The sequence below is a fragment of the Camelus bactrianus genome, chromosome 6, assembly GCF_048773025.1.
Source record: "Camelus bactrianus isolate YW-2024 breed Bactrian camel chromosome 6, ASM4877302v1, whole genome shotgun sequence".
Taxonomy (NCBI): domain Eukaryota; kingdom Metazoa; phylum Chordata; class Mammalia; order Artiodactyla; family Camelidae; genus Camelus; species Camelus bactrianus.
Genome location: NC_133544.1, coordinates 52,799,318 through 52,819,906, shown reverse-complemented (window position 1 = coordinate 52,819,906; position 20,589 = coordinate 52,799,318). Strand labels below are relative to the sequence as shown.

At 38.0% G+C, this 20,589-nt stretch overlaps 1 protein-coding gene across 8 annotated transcripts in view; it reads right to left on the bottom strand.

Moving 5' to 3' along the window:
• Positions 1-20,589, bottom strand: part of SLC25A21 (solute carrier family 25 member 21) — a 421,620-nt gene that overhangs the window by 116,944 nt on the left and 284,087 nt on the right. For all 8 annotated transcript variants that reach the window (XM_074365611.1, XM_074365612.1, XM_074365614.1 and 5 more), the window contains one exon: positions 6,806-6,889. In XM_074365611.1, the coding sequence (XP_074221712.1) occupies positions 6,806-6,889 (84 nt within the window). The remainder of the gene's footprint in view (positions 1-6,805; positions 6,890-20,589) is intronic.

Below are 20,589 nucleotides of genomic sequence, written 5' to 3'. Positions count from 1 at the left end.
TCCCTATAGCTAAAGGACACTTGCTATGCCATCATTAAGAAGCCCAGGCAGGCCAGGGCTGAACTCCACAGTGTGGGAGCAAGAGCAGATTTAGAACAAGGGAGCAGGGATCTAATGTACGGCATGGTGACTATGTGTTGACAGTACTGTATTGATTACTTGAAAGTTGCTAGGAGAGTAGATCTCTAATGTTCTCACCACACACAAAAATGGTAATTTATGTGAGGTGAAGGATGTGTTAACTAACCCTGTTGTGGTGATCATTTTGCAATAGACGTGTATCAAATCATCATGTTTTACACTTTAAACTTATATAATGTTACATTTCAATTATATCTCAATAAAGCTGGAAACAAAAGAAAGTAAAACAAGGGAGCACTCAGGGGAGGTCCAATGGGTACCAGGAAGGTAAAATATTCTTTGGTGAAAATAGAAAGGAGAGGAGAGATGGTACTCAAGGTGCTAGGAAACTCACCCCAGAAGACACAGTGCATGTCTGGCGCCCACCAGAGGATGAATTCACTTGGGTAAACCAAGCTTGCAAACCCAGTCAACACCCAGTGATCTACACACAGTTGATTTACACTGTGGATTATCTGCTTAGGTCCCTGGATACAGCCTGCAATTCTAGCTATCTGAGTGAAAGCTCTGAGTTTGTTAAATGGCAGTGAGTCCACAGTGACCCACGACTCAGTGACATGTGACCTCCACCAGATCTATAGTCAGATAAGAGGGACCAGCCCGAGGCTCCAGGGAGCTGTTATGTCAAGAACCACCTGCTTCACTCCTGCTTGGCAGTGCTGGATAGATGGGTGGGTTTGTGTTGGATGAAAGTGGGGTCGAGAGAGACAAAAGTAGCAGCAACTACTGGGCCTTGTGAGGTCAGAACTTGGTTTAGGTGGTAAGGATGCTGATTGCTCAAACCACTACAATTCCTGGCAAAGGGAGGAGTTATCTTCTCCATTGTCTCTTCAAATCCAATACTTCCTCTCATTTCCATGTGAGAGTGAGAGACAGTTTCCAGAGATGACTTTACTTAGAGGGTTTTCTATAGGAGCAGGTCTTTCTATTTACAGAGGTTGCTTTAAAATCACCTGGCCCTGTTAGATTAGGTAAACCACTTTTTAAAAGGCGGGCCCATCGAGACACCAACTTAAGGTAACAATCTTGGAGTGAGTTGGCCTGTAAAAAGAAAATGTCCAAATCTTACTAGGTTGTTGCGTTGTTGTTGATTTCTGAGTTGTAGACGTCCCGCTTCCTTTGTCTGTGTCACAAGCCACTCATTCCCCTTCTTAATGAAAACAAGAGGGAGTGATTATACCTCCTGGGGCTGTGCCATTTGTGCCGTCTGAAAGGCACTTAAACGAGTGGCACATTATCTCACACATCTGGAGTTTACCAAATTAGCCAATTACGCTGGAGCTCATAAAACGAGGCCTTAAATGTCATTTAACTAGAAAATATTATAATCACCAAGTGGTCTGATTGTAAGATGATACTTGGGGCAGCATCAGTGGTTACAGAAAACAAATCGTGAAACAAAACACAGTTCAAATGCCCCCCAAATGCAACCACATATTTTCTACAGTAATACTTTCTGAAGAATACCATATTTCTGAAGGCACCAGCAATCAACATGTTTCTCATTTGAAACTAAGTTTAATCTGACCTAGTTGTTTCCCAGTTATTTGCCCTGAGCAAAACCAATGCTCAAGAATTTTTCTCATAAGAAAACTAACAAAGAAGCAGGATGAGAGCAGACTGATGGGAAATCATGAATTTATCAAAGCTGTGGAGCTATCTGCAAGAGATGGGATAACGACTGGATTAAGTCTTGCGTTTTCAGAGGCTTGCGGTGCTGCCTTGGAATCGACACATTTTGGTTTATTGAACCCGTACTGGTCTCTCATACTTCATCTGAAGGAAGCGATAAAAGCTGTTCTAAATTGCTATGTGATTTGAGGGTAGGAAGACCAAAGGTTTTAGAACAGCTATTTAAAAATTAGAGGCTTACAGCCACTACTTCCACATTGTCTTCTTTTCCTTTAATAAACAACGAATGGTGTTTGGTGTTTGGTGTTTAGTGAAAGGTGATATAGTGTAACGGAAAAGCCGTGGCATGTCACTGATAGCTGTTCGACTTTGGGCAAGTTATTTAACTTCTCTGATCACCAGTTACCTCACACAAAATATAGCCATAATGATGCTGTGTTGTGCTGAGAATACTGCTGTGTTGAAAATAATGTATGAAAAAGTCTCTAGCATGGTCCCTGTTACACTAAGAAAAAAATACTAGTTTCTCATCTTTCTTTACCTATGTCACCAGCTTATCTTAAATTCTGTTTAACTCTCTTTTTTTTTTTTTTTCCTCTTTATTTCAGGAAGAATGGCTACTAGGTGCTTTCAGAGAAGGAAGAGTGAGGAGGTGGGCAGTGCTGGTTTTATTTTAGCATAATTTAAAATCCCCTCACCCATCTGTGAAAGGCTCAATCACTCTCTTTAAAGGAATGATAAGTACAGACAAGACTGAAAAAACTCTCAACAGATTTTCTGAAGCAAAAGGAAGTCAGTTGTGATGCATGAACGCATGGTAAATAGAGATACCAGCTGCTATTTGCCAGGGGAGTTTATAAAATGAACCTTGTTGGTTTTGAAGGCACCTAATCAACTAGGCTAAATCTTTGTCTTCTGGGCTCACGATTACACGTAGATGGACCTGTTAGTTTGTTTTGTCAAGCCAGAGAAAGATGAAGAATCATGGTGATGATGGGGGTACTCTCAACAGTGACAAATTCTTTCCCCATGATTTTTTTTTCCACAATGACAGCCTTTTTTTACCCTACCCAAAAGGGTAAAAGTTAAGTAAATCTGACAATTCCACATAACAGAAATCCTTACTCAGAATTTGGAAGTCTTTTTTTTTTCTTAACTTAATTTCGCCTTTGTAAAGCTGGGTTTAAAAACTGTCTTTAATAACAGTACAATGTATCTATGCTTTTAAAAAGAAAAATAATCTTAGCAGCAGTAAGGGGATTCAGACCCAGCTGACTGAGCTGTTGTCTCTGGGAAACGTGAATTCTGGGCTGAGAGGTGGAGAATTGCATCTCTAAGAATGGTGACAAGTACCACTTCACTCTGTTACCGTGGGGAAATGGGAGATCTGCGCAGATTCTAAGTGTAGTAAGAGACTTTAACGTTTCTAAACAACAGGAAGGGACTAGCTTTCAAACCTTTAACTTGGATTAGGGGGGTTAGGTACAAAGAACCAGGAGAGATGAATTCTCTTAATATGCTAATAGTCACACTGACTGGCACTATCCTTCCTGCAGACCACAGACCAAATGGGCCTGTATGTACCTAAGTGAAAAAAAAAAAAATCTTTGAAAGCAGAGTGTACTCTAAAAGCTAAATAAAAAAATCAAAAAGAACTACTTTTACTGGGACAAAAAATTCTACACAGCATCTGTTAAAAAGGTTTTCTTTTCTCTTTCCTTTAACTTAAGGCTACAGAATGCTCTTGCTCTGTATCAAAAATAACAGGCAGCTTTTTTCTTTTGTATTTTTACAAATATTTCCATCTTTAAGACTAGAGCTTTCTGACTTTTACTAACAACGTGTCCAGATTTAAAGGCATTACAGAAAGAATGTCAGTTTGCTCTAGAAGCAATTATACATACAGCAGAGGAAAAGGCCAATTTTACTGTGCAAGGACCACACATACTGCATGTTTGTTATATTACTTGATATCAAAGCAGAAACATCAAATTCTTCCTAAAACACACATGAAATGAAGAGCCTGGCTAAGGAACTCCCACAACCAATTCAGAGATATCTGTTACAGTTTATAGAACTTGGCAACACTGACACTATTGTTTTCCTGGGAAGAGACACTTATTATTGACTATATAATACACCATGATTTCTTTAAATTTATATAAATGTATTGGGTAAAATAAACTTGATCCCAATTGCCATAAATGCAGGTATGTGATCAATGTATGACATTTAGGTATCATATGCCAGAGGATCAGCAAGAATTTGCTGATTCTATGTCACTAGGTGACCTTAATATTTAATCAGGCTTCAGGATCGGTATCATAACTTCAGAGGCAGCAGCTGATAGCAAGAATTATCTTTTTTTCATTTTGCATCATCATGATGTTGCTGTGATGACTTTCATTCATTTGTTCAGCTTGCATTTACTGAGTATCTCCACCCAGTGCCAAACACGGACATAGGGAATACAGAGGTAAATGAGACTTGGCCCTTAGGGAAATACATTCTCAAGGGAGGAGAGGGAAGACAGACAGAAAACAAGTTCAATAAATTAGGGTGGCATGCTACATTTTATATAGCATGTGTATACAAAGAAAGAAAGACTGGTAAAGAAAATATGTGATAGAGATAAGATAGTGAGGGAGGGTGAAACTCTAGGGTACCCTTGAATGAGGAAGAGTTTCTACGTGGACTAGGGAGCTGGTCCTCCAAAAATAGGGACTAGGATGCAGATCTATGAGAGTGTGGGAGACTAGGGGACAGCAAAACATTTGCTATTCCTAGAACAGATCTGTGCATGGGGAATGAGCCTGGAGAAGAAGGGAGGGCCATCCTAGGGAGGGTTCCATACACCTGGCAAGGAGTTTAGACTCTCTACTACAGGCCATAGTTTTACATATTCCCCAAATACTCTAAAGACAAAGTAATGAAAACACTATGATACTGGTGTAGAGGAACACAAATTAATGGAACAGAATAGGAAATAGAGAAACAGAATAGAAAATTTAGTTGAGATACATATATAAAATATATAAATTTAATATACAAAAAAGCTGGTATTTCCAATTAGTGAGTAAGGAATGGATTTTCAACCAGTGGTGTTTGAACAAGTTGAATATAAAATTTAATTCCTATATGCCCCACTGCACATTAAAAAAATTCTCAAAAAATGGATTAAAGATTCAAATGTAAAAGTTTATATTCTTGGGGTTAGAGGATGTCATTTGTTTCATTTTGTTTAAAATTTTTTTCATATGGAAGGTAATTAGGTTTATTTGTTTATTTATTGTTATTATTTATTTAATGGAGGTACTGGGGATTAAACCTAGGACCTCATGCATACTGAGCATGAGCTCTACCACTGAGCTACACTCTCCCCACTTGTCCTTCTTTTTTAATATGCTATCGAGGTCAGATATCACAGAGGAAAAGATAGACATAATCACAAAATCACAATCTGCAAAAATCACAAACTTCTGAAAGGTATAAGACACTATAGTTATAAGCCAAGTGACAAGTTGGGAAAATTGTTTGTAATTGATGTAATAGTTATAGGATTAGTACCTGTGATATATACAGAGCTCCTACAAAGTAATAAATATTCTAACTTAAGAGAAATGGGCAAAGGACACAAATAAGCAATTCATGAAAGAAATTATATCCAATGATATAAACGTATGCTCAATCCCAGTTACAATCAAAGGAATATTATTAAGACAGTTTTATTTTTTATCTACTAGATTATGAATAGGAGATGAATGTGAGTGAGATATATCAAATGACTGATCATGTCCAGTGTTTGAGAAGGTGTGGAGAAGTGAGACCTCTCAAATACTAACGGTATAAAATTGATACATACTTTTTGGAAGATAATTTGGCAACATCTATGATACAAAATGTATATATCATTTGATCCTGTAAGTCTATAGCTAGCAACTTTTTAAAATAGAAAATTTATATATACACATATATAAATGTGCAAAAATAGTATAAGAATATATATTGCACTGTTGTTTATAATAGAGAAAATTTCGGAACAACCTAATGGTCCATTAGAGGGACTAATTTAATGCATTGCAGCATGTAGATAAATAAATTACTACGCTGTTGTTAAAAAGAATATACTGACATGGAAAGAAGGACATCAATGACATACATTTATCTGAAATAAATAATTAGCAAAATGGTATCCCCAGTAATCTGTCAAGAGAGATAGTGAACTACAGAGATTAGGAGCATGGGCTTCGGGGTCAAGTCAGCCTGGATTTGAGTTCCAGCTTCATGATCTCCCAGATATGTGAAAAATTACTAACTTCTCTGACTCTTGGTTTCTTCACTTGCCCAGCTGGAATGGATCCTAACAGAATCTACCTCAAAGAGTTATATGGAGAATTCCTAGTACATGGTAGAGGTTAAATATATACTAGTTATTATTATTTCTGTTGTCATTTTGGTATAATTATTATTTGCAACCAACTCTCTTATGAAAGCAACTTCAAAAAGCAAATCGAGTTGCCTTTGTAAAATTATGCTGAAGAGTCTTTAACTGAATCTGTACATCACAGACAATTTTAGCTTATGTAACAAAAATATTCTATTTAATCACTGGGATAACGAACATGACACATTAATTTCTGATGAAGATAGGTTTTGAATGAATATTCATCAACTACAATGCATACAGGGAACACATTTGAGCATTATATCTAAGAATCGAAAGAAAGGACTAGTACGTTTAGATATCCCCAGTTATGAGAACTTTAAAAAGCCTTAATATCACATTAAAAATTGTCCTCTGGTCTGGATATTATTAATATCCTTTTTGTGGTAGTTTCTATTGTATACATATTTAATTTTCAACTGTATTGTCAGGAAAACACACATACAAAAATAGGAAAGCACCCTTTTAAATACTTTCCCCTATTAAGACTAGAAAAATAAATCATTCAAAATGAGAAAATGTGTTATGAAGGAATATATTAAAATGTCCTCATCGACACAGAGACTATATACAAAGAACGATACATACCCTTCTGTGCGGAAAATCATTCGAAAGCTGTCTCCTAAGCTTTTGTAACTATTTGGATCAGTTGCACATCTCTGAATCTGGAACCTAGAAACAAAATCAAACAAACAAAAAATCCAAGTTAAGTATTTTGCCAAATGGCTTTTCTCCTTTTTGAAAGTATTAGGGAACTCAGCCTTTTCAGATTAGATCTAAAGTATTCTGGTTTTGCCATAGATTTTACTGATTTTTTTGCCTTATATAATCTTTGCCTTATTTGTGAAGCCTTTAAAACTATGATATTTCTGTACTTCAATAGAAACTGCAGAATTTTTTTCATCTGTTTCCTAGCCAGGCGGATGCACCCTGAGGCATTTATGCTTTTTTCTTTTGTGAAAAGCACAGACAGATGTCATAGATTGTTTTAATGTATAATTCAGAAATCTGAAGATGCATATGAAACAAATAAGTAGCTCTATTTCTTATCTTAATTAGTGCTCCTTGATGGTAATTTAACACAAAGGTTAAAAATACAGAGCAGCTAATATGGCCTAACTTTGATCCTCATTATGAATTTGGAATTCATTCTGGAAGATAGGAGCCTGTGTTTACAGCAACAGCTAGGGCTGTGCTGTGATACAGTTTACTATCACTACTTCACGATGGAGCAGAGCTGGTCGTGAAGGGTAATTCAGGCGACCTGGACCTTCACAGAAGCACAGTGCTTTGCATATAGTTTGTGTGCCATAAAAATGCATCCCATTTTAGAAAGCTAAATTTCTTTTTCTTCTTCTTTCTGGGTTTGATCATGCATCTCAGAACTCTAAACTTCAAAATGTGGAGGTTTCCAGTATGAGGGTCTTAACTTATGTATTTTATACCTTCCCCTGGGCTTTGTTTCTGATGGGATTTATGACAAGTACTCTTATTTCCCTACACTCCAGTTCTCCATTTTTGGTTTTCTTTAGTCTGCCTACTACTTGTGTTTAGCTTCCTTGTCAAAGTTCTAAGTTAAGGCCCTTCTCCCTTCTGTACTTCCCTCCACAGTTTTACCAACCATTTTTTAAAAGAAATTCTCAAAAACACCCCTGATATTGTCTACTTTAAGATGCTTTTCTCAGGTTGTTGGAGTTATGATATGAACATAACTTCTACCTCAAAGAAGGATTTATTTTATAGTTCTAGGTCCCGGAGAATTACGCTGAAAAGTGACACATATATCATAGAAAAGAGTGAATATTTTTCTTTGATTGAAGCAGTTGAGCATATGAACAGAACAATTATATGATGAGACTGGAAAGCGAGGCGAAATTACATTTGACTTTGTAACATGGAGAGTTGCTGAATGTGATTGTACAGGAGAGTAGATGTCCTGAGATGAGTAAGCTGAGTCTTCTAGTAGAGTATCTGGCATTAAAAAATTCTTAAAAAAATTTTATTGCCTGATTAGGTGGATTAGAACAGGAGTAAAGAGGGCAGAACAATCACGAAGGCAATTATGATAGCCTGGGTGAAGATAATGATGCCAGAATATGAATGGATGCAACAGAAATGTAATAAAAGGGGTGAGTTTGTTGGGTGACCCTTTTTCTCTTTAAATAAATAAATGATTTTTTAAATGGTGCATTCAACATGGTCCCCTCTTGATCCTCTTCAACTCAGCAAATAATATTCCACTGCCCCAGATCTACTCTTGCCAGTTTAAAATGTCATAAATATTCAACTTCATAATGTTTTTGCTTGTCAAACTTACACCTCTATTGGCCTGATCATTTTTAGAAGGTGTCTAGAAGAACTATATCTCTAAAATTTAAGTTGCATGGAGCTTATCAGAAGATCATGGACCAGTACAGCTAGCTCATTGAAACTATTCTTTATCCAGAGGTGCGTTCACTGTGTGCATAACCACTGGCCTAGAAGACTCAGTAAACACTTCGGTCTAGAATCAAGAAGGTGATTTGATGGTCAGGTAGATGGACCATGTTTGGTATTTCCGCACTACTGCATGTAAATGAGTTAATAATGAGATGGGACTTGGGATACAAATGAATTAACTAATGCTAAACACAAAAGAGTACAATGGGAGAACCGTATGTAGGTTTACACAACAAATAATTTTGGAACATAAAGAGCAATTTCCAAAATATGACTTTCGTTCTAATTCAAAAAAGAATCTCTATCTCTGTATTTGAATATGTGTAACCTATATTCACTACTGAGTATGAAAAGTTTCTTATGTCTAGTTGGGAAGTCCAAGATTCTTCTCTAATGTTCTTTTAAGAAAATTACTTAAAATAGTTTTATATATTATAAAAGAATTACATGTGCATAGATTTTTCTCATAATCTCTGTAATAATTTTCATTAAGTTCATTTACCTCTGTCAAATTCCTTTCTAGATGCTTTTCTCCCAAATTACCAAGTACTTAAGAAAAATCTGTCACATGAAATAAGACACTACAGGTTTTACAAAAACCCAGGGCATTAGCTCCACTCTCAAAAGCACAATAAATATATGAGAAAAAAATGACAATATAAGGGAAAATATCCAAAACATCAAGTAGTATCAGCACAAGTCGCCCAGGTGTTCATCAGAGGGAGCAATTACGCTTTCTGCAGAGCATCAGGAAGGATCTCAGGAAGGAGAAGGGATTTGAGCTGTTCCTGCAGGATTCAGAGAAGCAAACAGAGGAAGACAGGAGGAAGCATTCAGGTAGGGAAATGAGACGGAAAGATGTCCTTTCAAGAGAAGTGAAGGAAAAGATCTACCACTACAGCAACCTCCTGTTTCCTTCAGGATGGACATTATAGCCTCCTGCTGGTGACATTTAGTTGCTCAGGTGGGTGGAGACCTGAGCGGGCAAGAACGCATTTAGGGGATAAAGTCAACAACCAGTATACAGCATTCGACCTTTTCCTGCTCTTCAGCCGATTTACTTCTAACTCTATGGCTGTCTCACAGTCATGTGACATTGTCCTACAAGGAACTGTGAAATAGTCAGCAGAGGGACCCAGTCAAGTGCATCCCAAAGGCAAGAAAATCAACCTTAGCTCCTCTTTCACTGCTGGGGTTAGAGACATCAGCTTTGTCTCTGAGGTCTGCAGGCTTAAGTAATACCAAGGTAGGTCTTTGGTCAGCTTATGCAAAAATGAATACAGAGTACAATTATTTCATAAATAACTAGTTATTTAACTTGCTATTGGAAGTCTAGGCATGTCACTCATTAGTTGTAATTTGTTTCTTTTTTCCAGAATCCAACAGATAATATTTCCAATCCACTATTCTCAGTTCATGAGTTCCCGACTACTTACTGTGTATTAGGTATCCACTGTTTGGGGCATTACAAAGAAATAGACATAATCCTGCCCTTTAGAAGCTTATAGTTAGGTAAAGGATATGTTCAAGTAGATGATTACCATATGTAAGAAATAATGTTTAGGAATAGTATTTCAGAGTATCACACGTCAACCAATGAGTTTTATTGGGACTGAATAAACACTTTTATTACTTTTACTACAATAAAAGTAATAAAATCTTCTTATATGGGTGGACTATGGCTGACAGAAAACAGTACTATGTAGACACATTAGAGAGAAGAGGGAAAATGGGAAGGATATCTTTGGGCTAAATATCTGTGATTAAACTTTACACTCCCATTTTAGAACAGGCAACAAAGACAGTGGAATCTCTGAGGAGTGTTCCATTTAGAAGCTGATTGTATGATGAGTGATGCTGTGTTAATTACAAACAGGAGCGGCAACATCAAAACAGCATTACATGAGGAGAGTCCATAAACTGTGTCGTAGAGCAATGCAAGACGATGGACAGGCATGGTAAATATTAATTCCTCTGTAAAGCCTCCCACCATTCCTTACTATCCTAAAGCAGCTGGAGGTCCCATTAAAGAGGCTAAGGCAAGTACAGCTGTCTCTTCGATTGCACATCTCATATAGGGAGTGTCTACACTCTGCAGAGAAAGTATATGCTGTATTTAGTTCCACTACACATGACTTATTCTGATCACAGAGTTATCAGTTCTTCTAAGGAATCTGTTTCAAGTTGATATAATTATAGTGCATTTTGGTCAATCATGTAAAACAGCAATTTCCTTCTTCCTTTCCATTACATTTCAGTAACTTAAAAGGTTTCTTTCTTGGATTGAGGATTTACATCAGCATTTTCCAAGTTGCATTCTGTGCTAACAAATTCTCTCTATACTCGGGGAGACAATTTTCCAGTTACGTAATACAACTCTTTATAAAATTGCAAAGGCAAAGCCACACTACTCTTGATTGTATTTAGAAGAAAAGGTTGGACTTTCCCATTGTCCTAATAAAAGTAGCTTAGGCACATCTGGAATCTCCATCTGAGTAACTTCTTTTATTAGAATGAAAAGTCGCTGCCAAACTGGCAAATTGGACAATGGAGCAATACTTAAGAAATATTCAGTGCCTAATAGCAGGTCAGAATGAAACACAAGGGAAAGGAGTGTGGCTCAAACCCTACGCTTGCTCCGGGGTCCAGGAGTCAGCAATCCCAGCTGCCGCAGGCCAGGGAGCCCAGTACCACACACTCCCACAACTGGAAGGGAACAGCCCTACCATCCGCCACACCATAAATACGAAGTGAGTTACTGCGATTCCTACCAGCATAAGGAAGAGCTGCTCAACTTTCAAAAGCAAGTGTACAAGCATATTTTTTAAAAGTCAAAGAATGTTCTCAGTCACTAAAATATTTTTCCTTAAACTAGTCAAGAACCATTACGGCAGCATTTTCCACTGACTTAATTCTGTGCTTAGTCAGTGATGTCAAAGTCTGTTGTTGACTCTTAGCACAGTTAGAAATGCCACTTTAGGCATTCAGCTTGTCTGAGCACTTTCTAAGATACCACAAGAAAGATACGTCTTAAGAAATACAATGACTTGGTTGCCTTAAAAGCTGTAGAATGAGGTTGTTTGAAAATTCCTAAATCTCAAATTTATGCAATGCATTTATTTCCAAAGTAATTTTACATCTATCATCTTCTTTAAAAATACCATTGGCTAACGAAATCTATACTGGAAAGTGGAGGCTTCAGGACACACCCAAGTATACATGTATATGTATATGTATATGTATATGTATATGTATATGCAATTTATATATAATATGAAGGGCAGCAATTGAGTTGCAGAGAGTCAGATTAGGGTAGGTGTTGAGATTTGTGCTGAAGCTATATTTGTATAGCACACACCCTGCTTTTTAGTTAGATTATATGATTACTTGCGGTGCTTTAGGGTTGGGAACTGAGGGAGATCTGGGAGTGGGGGCAAAAGCCAACCCAAGCCATCCCTTTAGCACTGCCAGCAATCCTAACCAAACCAGTGAGATAGGTGGAGTTTATTTCTAGTATTATCTCCAGATCACTTTCCAGTTCAGGAGTATTCGTGTGTTCTCTCCTGCCTTCCCTTATTCAACCCTGCTCTCAGAAACGTACTCACACCAATCATTTACCCTTTCTGTGACTTACAATTTGATATGCTGTTTTCCAGAACTTGTCCCCTGTTAACAGATTTCAGCTACCAGGGAGGAGGCAGGAAGGCTTGGCTTTGTTTTGGGTGGAAATGCAGGGGTACCTTTACCACCAGAGACAGCCCTAAGTGGTTCTTTATTTGCTGAGCGGAATTTTATGCCACCATAATGCATTGGGCCACATAAAAATTACACCTTTGTATCAAAGGAGGTGAGGCACTTGGGAGGCTGTGATACCAACTAGGAGCCACCAGTTCCAGTTCCAGTGTTGCCACCAACAAATAATGTAAATTGGTGAGAACGTAATTTAACCCCTCTTTGCCTTTCTCCTCAGCAGTAAAATGGGATCGCAGACATTAGAAGACACTTGATTTTGAAGGGACAGTGACACACTGACTTAATATTTGAGTTTGTTAGCCATAAGAGATAAGAGAGATTTCATTTTGTTAAGTCCTGAATTCCATATTTTATAAGGGCAGGAGACTGCTAATAAAAACTGTACACTGATAATAAGTGGTGGTGAGCTTAATGAAACTCCCTGCAGAGATCTTTTGTAAATGTGCTATGAACAAAGATTATTAGTAATTACCAGAATGTTACATGTGCTCCTTAATAAACACTTAAGAAACCCACTAATGAATCAGAGATTAACAGACTAAAGGTTTGCAATTACAGAACACATTAAAAGGATAACTGTTGGAAGATTAAATAAAGATTTTAATTCACTGTAATTAGCCCATCTTATTGAAATAAGATGTTGCTCCTACAGAGATTGTTTGCTTGCTTACTGGTTGGTTGAGCATGGCCAAAGTCACTGAACATGCAAAGACATGTCTGAGGTTTTGAAATTTAGGTGTACGCACCTACTTTAAACACTTTGGGAAAAGGCCCTGGAAAGCACATCTTTAGAAAAATTCCCACTATGTATATTTGTTTCTGTACTCTGAAAAATCACTTTACACGGAGGTTGTACCAAGAGAAATGCCCGCTTCCCGTGAAAGGCTAACCACTGAACAGAAGGGGAAAGGGACCTTTGCTTTTATCATCCCTGCAGAAATACCACGTCGAACGGTGGGGAGATGAGGCTGCTCATTTGGGAGACGAGTTTGTCCACTTTTTTAGCAAGTGCTGGGGAGAAAGGTTTTCTCTTAACATTTCTCTATGGCCAATAGCTTTCTTGTTCTGATTTTAAGTACCTGGTAATTGTGAGTGGTAATTTTTTAAAAACGTTGGTTACGGGTATTTTGTTTTATTCCAGATTAAATATAACAATAATCCACATAACATTGTGTTAGCAATGATGAGCACCAGAGCCCTTTAATCATGTTGGAAGGGTGTGGTTTATAGTTCTAGACACAGATTTCTGTCTCAACATTTCCTGAGATCCCCATCTGCACAAGGCACAAGGTTAAGAGACCCAATGATGGAGAAACCACAGATCTTGCTTTCACAAATGAAACAAACAGGTGGGGGGGCAGGGAGATGTTAGTAATTAATCATAAAATAAGGCAGAACACACTTAATAAATAGAGACTCTAGGAACTTAGTTCATCTGCAATTTAAGAATTGCCTTTGCTTGCTGGGTTCACAGTCTAGGCCTGGCATCAATTAACACCCTCGAATAATGCTAACAAACCCACAGGGTCATGAGTTTGGCTCTGCCTCAGCACTGATCACTGACTGAAGTTCAAAGGCTGTACTCATACACATTTGGCTGCTTATCAAATTATTCTTAAAATTCAGGGAAAAGAAAGAAACGTCTCCTGATTATTGCTAAGTCATTTCCCTAGGAGAGAGTTTCTTTATAAAAAGAAATAGAAATCTATACCTGGTAAAAATTAAGATGCCCTTTGCCTGTTTAAAGTCTGAATGCCTTTACTAGGTGTAGGTTGGCTGAGCTATGCTTTGGCGGAGGCTTTATGATATTGTAAAGAAGACCAGTAAATTTCTCTATGTTATTATAAAACAGTTTATACTGTGAAGAAATATGTAACCTGCAGCACTCAGTTAACCCAGATAATAACTACAGATAAGGTAACAACATCTTGGCAAGGCCACAAAAGCAAGGGAAATCTTCTGTGCCATGTAATTTTGAGCATGGTTTTGAACAGAGCCTCAAAAGTATTATCTCTGTGAAATATTAGATCAACCCAGATAGCCTGATTATACTTTCGGCAATTTCCTGTGATCCTAGACACATCTAACTGAGGTCTCCCTTCACCAGCCAAGGAGATTTAAAACCTGACAGTCTGTGACTGTACATTTTACACTTCACACTTTCATAGTACAATTAAATATCCTATAAATGGTTCATCATTGTGCCAACCACAAGTTTTGTTACAATAAACATTTACCTACATGTCTCTGATTAGGGTGATAAAAATAGGTCTAGTTTTGTACATCTTACACAATTAGAAGACATATGGTATTTCTAGTATTTAGAATCGGGGTAAAATTTGACGTTGTAAAACGAATCATGATAAGAGAGTTTATTCTACCACCTGGCACAAGTTCTTCCAGTTGTTTACATTACTTAAGGGATAATAACCAAGTACACTGACAATATAATTCTACAATTTACTTTAATGGCAATATGCTAGTTAACAAGTCAGAGACAAATGATCATTAGAGATTACAACCTTAAATCTAATAATGTTAAATCACAAGCAATAAAATAGGCTAATTGACAGAGCTGTATGATTAAAATGCTCCAAGCGTTAACTGGTCTCAATTAAACAAAAGCTTTGCTAGCATGTCTTTCAGTCATTTTGCTTTGTAAAATACTGGTCACATTATAAAACTATGCTTAATATCAGATTATAGTGCTGCCACTCTTTGAAAAGATGTATGTGTATATGTATACATATACTTAATTAAAATTCATATTTAATGCCAACAAATGACCTCACACTCAGATGTACCTACTCACATTTTCCCAAGTGCACTAACCTAGGCTGGCCATTTTCAGTAGGTAATTAGCATGAAACCAACTCGTACTTGGGAAATGAGGGAAGGATGGCTCACAGATTGGAAATAAAACCCATTACCAAGATGATGAAAATAGAGAGGGCTACATCAGCTTCAACACTCAAAGATTAAAATAACCATGGTCATGACAAGTATCATAGTTTTCCCATATTCCCAAAATAATTACAATTTAAAAAAATTTGACCCCTCTTAAAAAATAGTCAGCTATGTTCTTTCTCTCTCTGATTCTCGCCACCCACCTCCTTGGGTTCACAACTTTCCCTAATGTTCACCAATAGCACCTACTATCTCATGACAGAATCACACGACATCATTCTTACCTGTTGAGCCTCAGCTCTTTGCTCTGGATGAGACTGAAGTTCTTGGTTTCTAGCCTCCATAAAAAGATTTCCAGGACTTGAAATTCAAAAGCAGTCAAATCTACCAGAATCTTCTTGCTGGCCCTGGGAACTGATCCACTTGACAGAAACTAATTATGCTCTAGAGACCCTAAGCCGAGGTCCCAGTGAGGGGGATGTCAGAGAAGCTGGAGTCTCTGGAGACCTAATATATATAATCCATCTTATTTTAACTGACCAAATGTGCCTATTTTATGGTTTATTTAGTACTGATAAGGAAGGATGCTTTTCCATAATGTCAAAGAAAGAAAGATTAAGAGAGTGGGTGGTTTCTTTGTATTCATAAGCATAAATGCTTATGCTAGAAAGAAATTTGAAGAATGGAGATAATAAACTTGGCTATTAAGGAAGAAAACATGCTTATGCTTATCAGAGTTGAGGAAAATTTCAAGGGAAGTTTATATTTTTATACCAAGATTGGCCTCATTTGTTACCAAGATTTGGAGGGGTTTTCAGTTCTAAATGAGGACACAGTTTTCAAAAGCATTTCAGATCCTGGTAGACAGGATCTGAAAATGACCCCCCAAAATGGTAATAATACTGTTTACTTTAAATCACTTTTAACTTTGAGAGCATTTTTATATATGTGATCTCATCTCAGGGTGCCCCTTAGTTTCACAGTTCCCTATATTTGCAGGGTTAAAATCACTTGAAAAAGCAAAAAAGAAAAAAATATCAGCTTGGAACTAAAAAGGAATCAGACTAGAGGGGGTAGGTTTCCTGAAGTCTCTCAGTTGTACTGTAAATATGTTCAGTGAATGACCAGTAAAATCTTTTCTGATTCTAAGCTTTTTCACTTGTTAAAAAGGAAATAATTTTACTCACACATCACCGAAATGAACACCAACAGCGCTCATTTAATTTGATCCCTCCCTGTCAGGAGTATAATACTATGGCTGGAGAGACATTTCTTCAAGAGGAAGGTGGCATGGACATCTTTGCGGAAGAACTTAGATGCAGTCCTATCTGAAGAGCAAAAGACATCATGTGACTCCCTTCAGCCCTCTCCTTGTAGACAATTGGAGTGATACATTCCAGACCAAAAAAAAAAAAAAAAAAAAAAACCTCTCTATATTTATCTAGCATTTATTCTGTGGGGTTTATTTCCAAGTGTTTAAGTGCCTATTGTGCACCTTGGGAATACTGTCAAGGCCACTATCTACTAACTCTGTAAATTCTCCTATTGTACTTTCTCTCTTTCTCTCTCTCAGCTAAGTGCTTTTAATAATGACAGTTCCATTATGTCATGAACCCACACTCAAAAGAGTCCCAGTGGAAGGGTGTGGTTTCATTACTATCATCAAATAGCATGCTAAAAATAATTAAAAATCACTTTAGAACATTGGCAACAGAAGACTTGCATGAATTATTCCCACCCAGGAGCAAGCCTAACTTATCCACAGAACTTGTACAGGAATCTGCACTTTACTAATTAATCAAATGTTTAATAAAAGACAACTCATTTTTGGCTGGATTACAGATGGGTACTTTGGAAGGTAACAGAGCACTTCGAGACAGTTCAAGTCATGGATCTAATACCAACCACCAGCTTTTACATAAATGTAATTTTGCATTTTAAAACAAATCATTTTCTAAAAAATAGCTCTGTTCTGCAAATTAAGATCCAGGTAATTGGATATCTTGGTTAATCTAGGATCCCTAAAATCTTAAAGACTAAACATAAGACATATGTATGTAATGATGCCCAAGCGAGGAAACTGCAGTGAATACGTAAGAGTTAAACCCCTCCCTTCAAACTTCTGCTAGGGTGAGTTCTGATTGTCTCCACTCACTCTGATTCATTAATCATCATGAAATTTAAGTGTGAAGATTAGACTTAAAACATTTGGGGTTTTAGCCCCTCCCTTCACAAGTAATACCTTATCATTGAGTACAAAAGAGCAAGTGTGTTCCGAAACAGTGAAATTTACAGAAAATTCAAGCCAACTAGTATTTATTGAGTGCCTACTCTTCACGGAGCACTTGGGTGTTAGACTCTGCTTAACTTAAGACATTGACCCTCTTACAGAAGTTGGCATTCTAACAGGAGACAAACATGTAGCATTAAAACATTAGTAACAGGCAAGCTCAGATTTGTTGCATTCTTGCTTGCTTCCTCGGGTAGTACACAGGGAACTCCACATAGCATTTTTGTAGTGCCTGGAGTTGGTGGCCACCCTCTGGGTAGGAACTACCCTCCTGTACTATTACACGGCGATCTCATCAGGTCTCGCAAGGCTTGGGCAGGCCAGTCCCTACACTACCAACCTCATGGTGCTTTTCTGATTCTTGGCTTTCCCTACATGGTTTTGTTTGATCCTTATGGCTAGGCAATGAACTATTTCTTGCACATCAGTATGTCTGCCCCTAAGCACTCTCCCAGCCTCTCTCTCCTCCTCCCATCTTTCTCTCCTGCATTCCTCCCATGACTTTTAATTCATCACTTAAACCCAGCAGTAAACTAAGGACCAGATAACCTAGCTTGGTCATAACTCTTAGTGAGGGCCAGAGGGACCATACTGAGTCAGGTCCAGGAACATCAGAGCCTTCCCTGCACAACATACAGTTTGGCTGTCCAGAGACCATTTTTACATGTGTTTTGTTTCTCAGTGCTGTACCAGAGCTGAGGTTCTGGGAAAAGTGGTCTCTGGCTGAGTTTGAAAACTTTCCCTGAGGATGGGCCGTGCTGAGAGGAGGAAGGGGCAGACCACCTCCAGTCTCCGCTGGTATTCTCTTCCCGGAACCATGGTCACGGTGAGGTGGAGCAGCTCAGGCAGGTACAGCCCCTCCTCCTGCTGAGAGGATGGCCCTGCTGCCGTGTGCCTACCTCTTTGGGCTTCCTCTGCTTTGAGGGCTTAATAAAGAAACCTGTCGCTCCTAGAAGCCAAAGAAGAACTAATTTATAACTTATGATGAAGATGACGATGACACAAAGCACAGCTGACCCCATGAAGAAGCCATAACGATTCCTTCTTCCTTCTATTCCCCAATTTGTTTTGTGGATTTAGTTTGTTTATTTTCTTGAAATAAAATACCTTTCCATGTTCTTCTGTGTTTGTTTTCCACTTCTGCATTATGGACTATGTGGTAAGTGTCTGTTATTTAGATTCTCATAGATGCATGTTGAGTTTGAAAATTTGAGAAAATATGAAAATTTCTTTTGAAAAATGTATGTATAGTTCAGAATTCTGATCAAATCACTGTGGTTTTAGGTTGGCTCTGGTGGTGCTGCATTAGCCCTTTTAGGGGAGAAGAAAAAGGAATGAAGGAAAGAAGGAAGGAAGGAAGGAAGGAAGGAAGGAAGGAAGGAAGGAAGGGAGGAAGGAAGGAAGGAAGGGAGGAAGGAAGGGAGGAAGGGAGGAAGGAAGGGAGGAAGGAAGGGAGGAAGGGAGGAAAGAAACAGAACCACTGTAAAAAAAATTTGACTTCCCAGTACAAAACTTTTGGAACTGCTAAGCCCACTCTTCTCATGTGTGTTAGGTCAAATTCTGGCAGAAATCACAGGACAGCTGCAATTCCATACTTTGAAATGCCTATTAAAAGGAATCTTGATATAATTTATAAAGTAGTTGGAAGGTATTCCCTATTTTTTTCATTCCTTTGAATGTAGACAACTTTTAGAATAAAGGAAGAGGAGAAATGAGTATTTTCAATGGTGAAGTCAGTATATTCATAACCTTAAATATATGATGCCAAGAGAACTTTCTGCAATGAAGATTGGTTTGAAAATATATATATCTATATTACTGGTGTCAGGTTGAGTTTCAGCTATCATGAGAATTAAAAAGCTATACGATTTCTGAAAGTTTTCATGACTTAAGAAAAATTTATCACAGGTAAACAAATGCACAGTGAAGATATTGCACTTACAGACACAAATAAGATAAGTAAAATTTTCTTTAAAATCCCAAATTTAAACATTTGAAGGCATAAACAGATGTCTTTTTTGTTGTTGTTATACTGCAGTACCTATCTTAAATGAGTATGATTTCACCAAGGGCTTTGATTGCTAGAAAAGACATGTCTCCAGGTAACTCATATCAGGGGGAAGTGGCTGTTACAGAGACCACGTGTGACAAGGTGTAAAGAGCTCTACTGGGAACTGAGACATGGGACACGCGAATCCATCAGGGGCTGTTGTGGAAGTGATTTGTTACATAAAGTTGATGCTGGGAGATACCTACACAGTCAGATAGTAAGAACATCCCTAGCCCCTGTACATCCAGGTGTAGGTCATGTGACTAGTTCTTCTCAGTGGAATCTAAGTAATGTCTGTTACTTCCAGACTGAGGTTTTAAAGAAGTGAGAGGAGGTCCTCCATTCTCTCTCATTTCTCCTGCAAGATGTACTTTGCAAGATATGTTTACATCAAGACTAGCTGCATCTTACATCACAGCTGTACCACCTGTAAGAAGGAAGCAGAGGTCTCCAAAATTCTAGTGGGTGCAAAGCCACTAGATGGAAGGTGTCTGGATCACCAAATTACATACCGAGGAAAACCTCCTACCACCTGGTAACACTCACATTGGACTATTGCATGAGTATGCGTTATTGGGGTAAACCACTGAAATTTAGGGGTTTGTTACTGCAGCTAGATTTGCCTTAACTGATCCAAGAATCAACACTGTACTGTGTCTCTGTCTCTCTCCATGTGCTTTCTGTAGATGGGTTCCTGCTGGTTACTCATACTTCCTGCTCCTCCACAGCACTGACTTAGAGCAACCCCAGCCTGGGTGTAATACGACACAAACCGAGTGCCCGCCCTTTACTCCTTTCTGCCACTACTTCAGCCAAATACCTCTCACCTGCTTCTCCAGATCCACCCTCTACTCTTCTCCACACTGTTTGCTGCCCTGAGAGGTGATCTGAATTGACTACTATGTTCTCTGCCTTGCAGTTGGATTTGGTCAG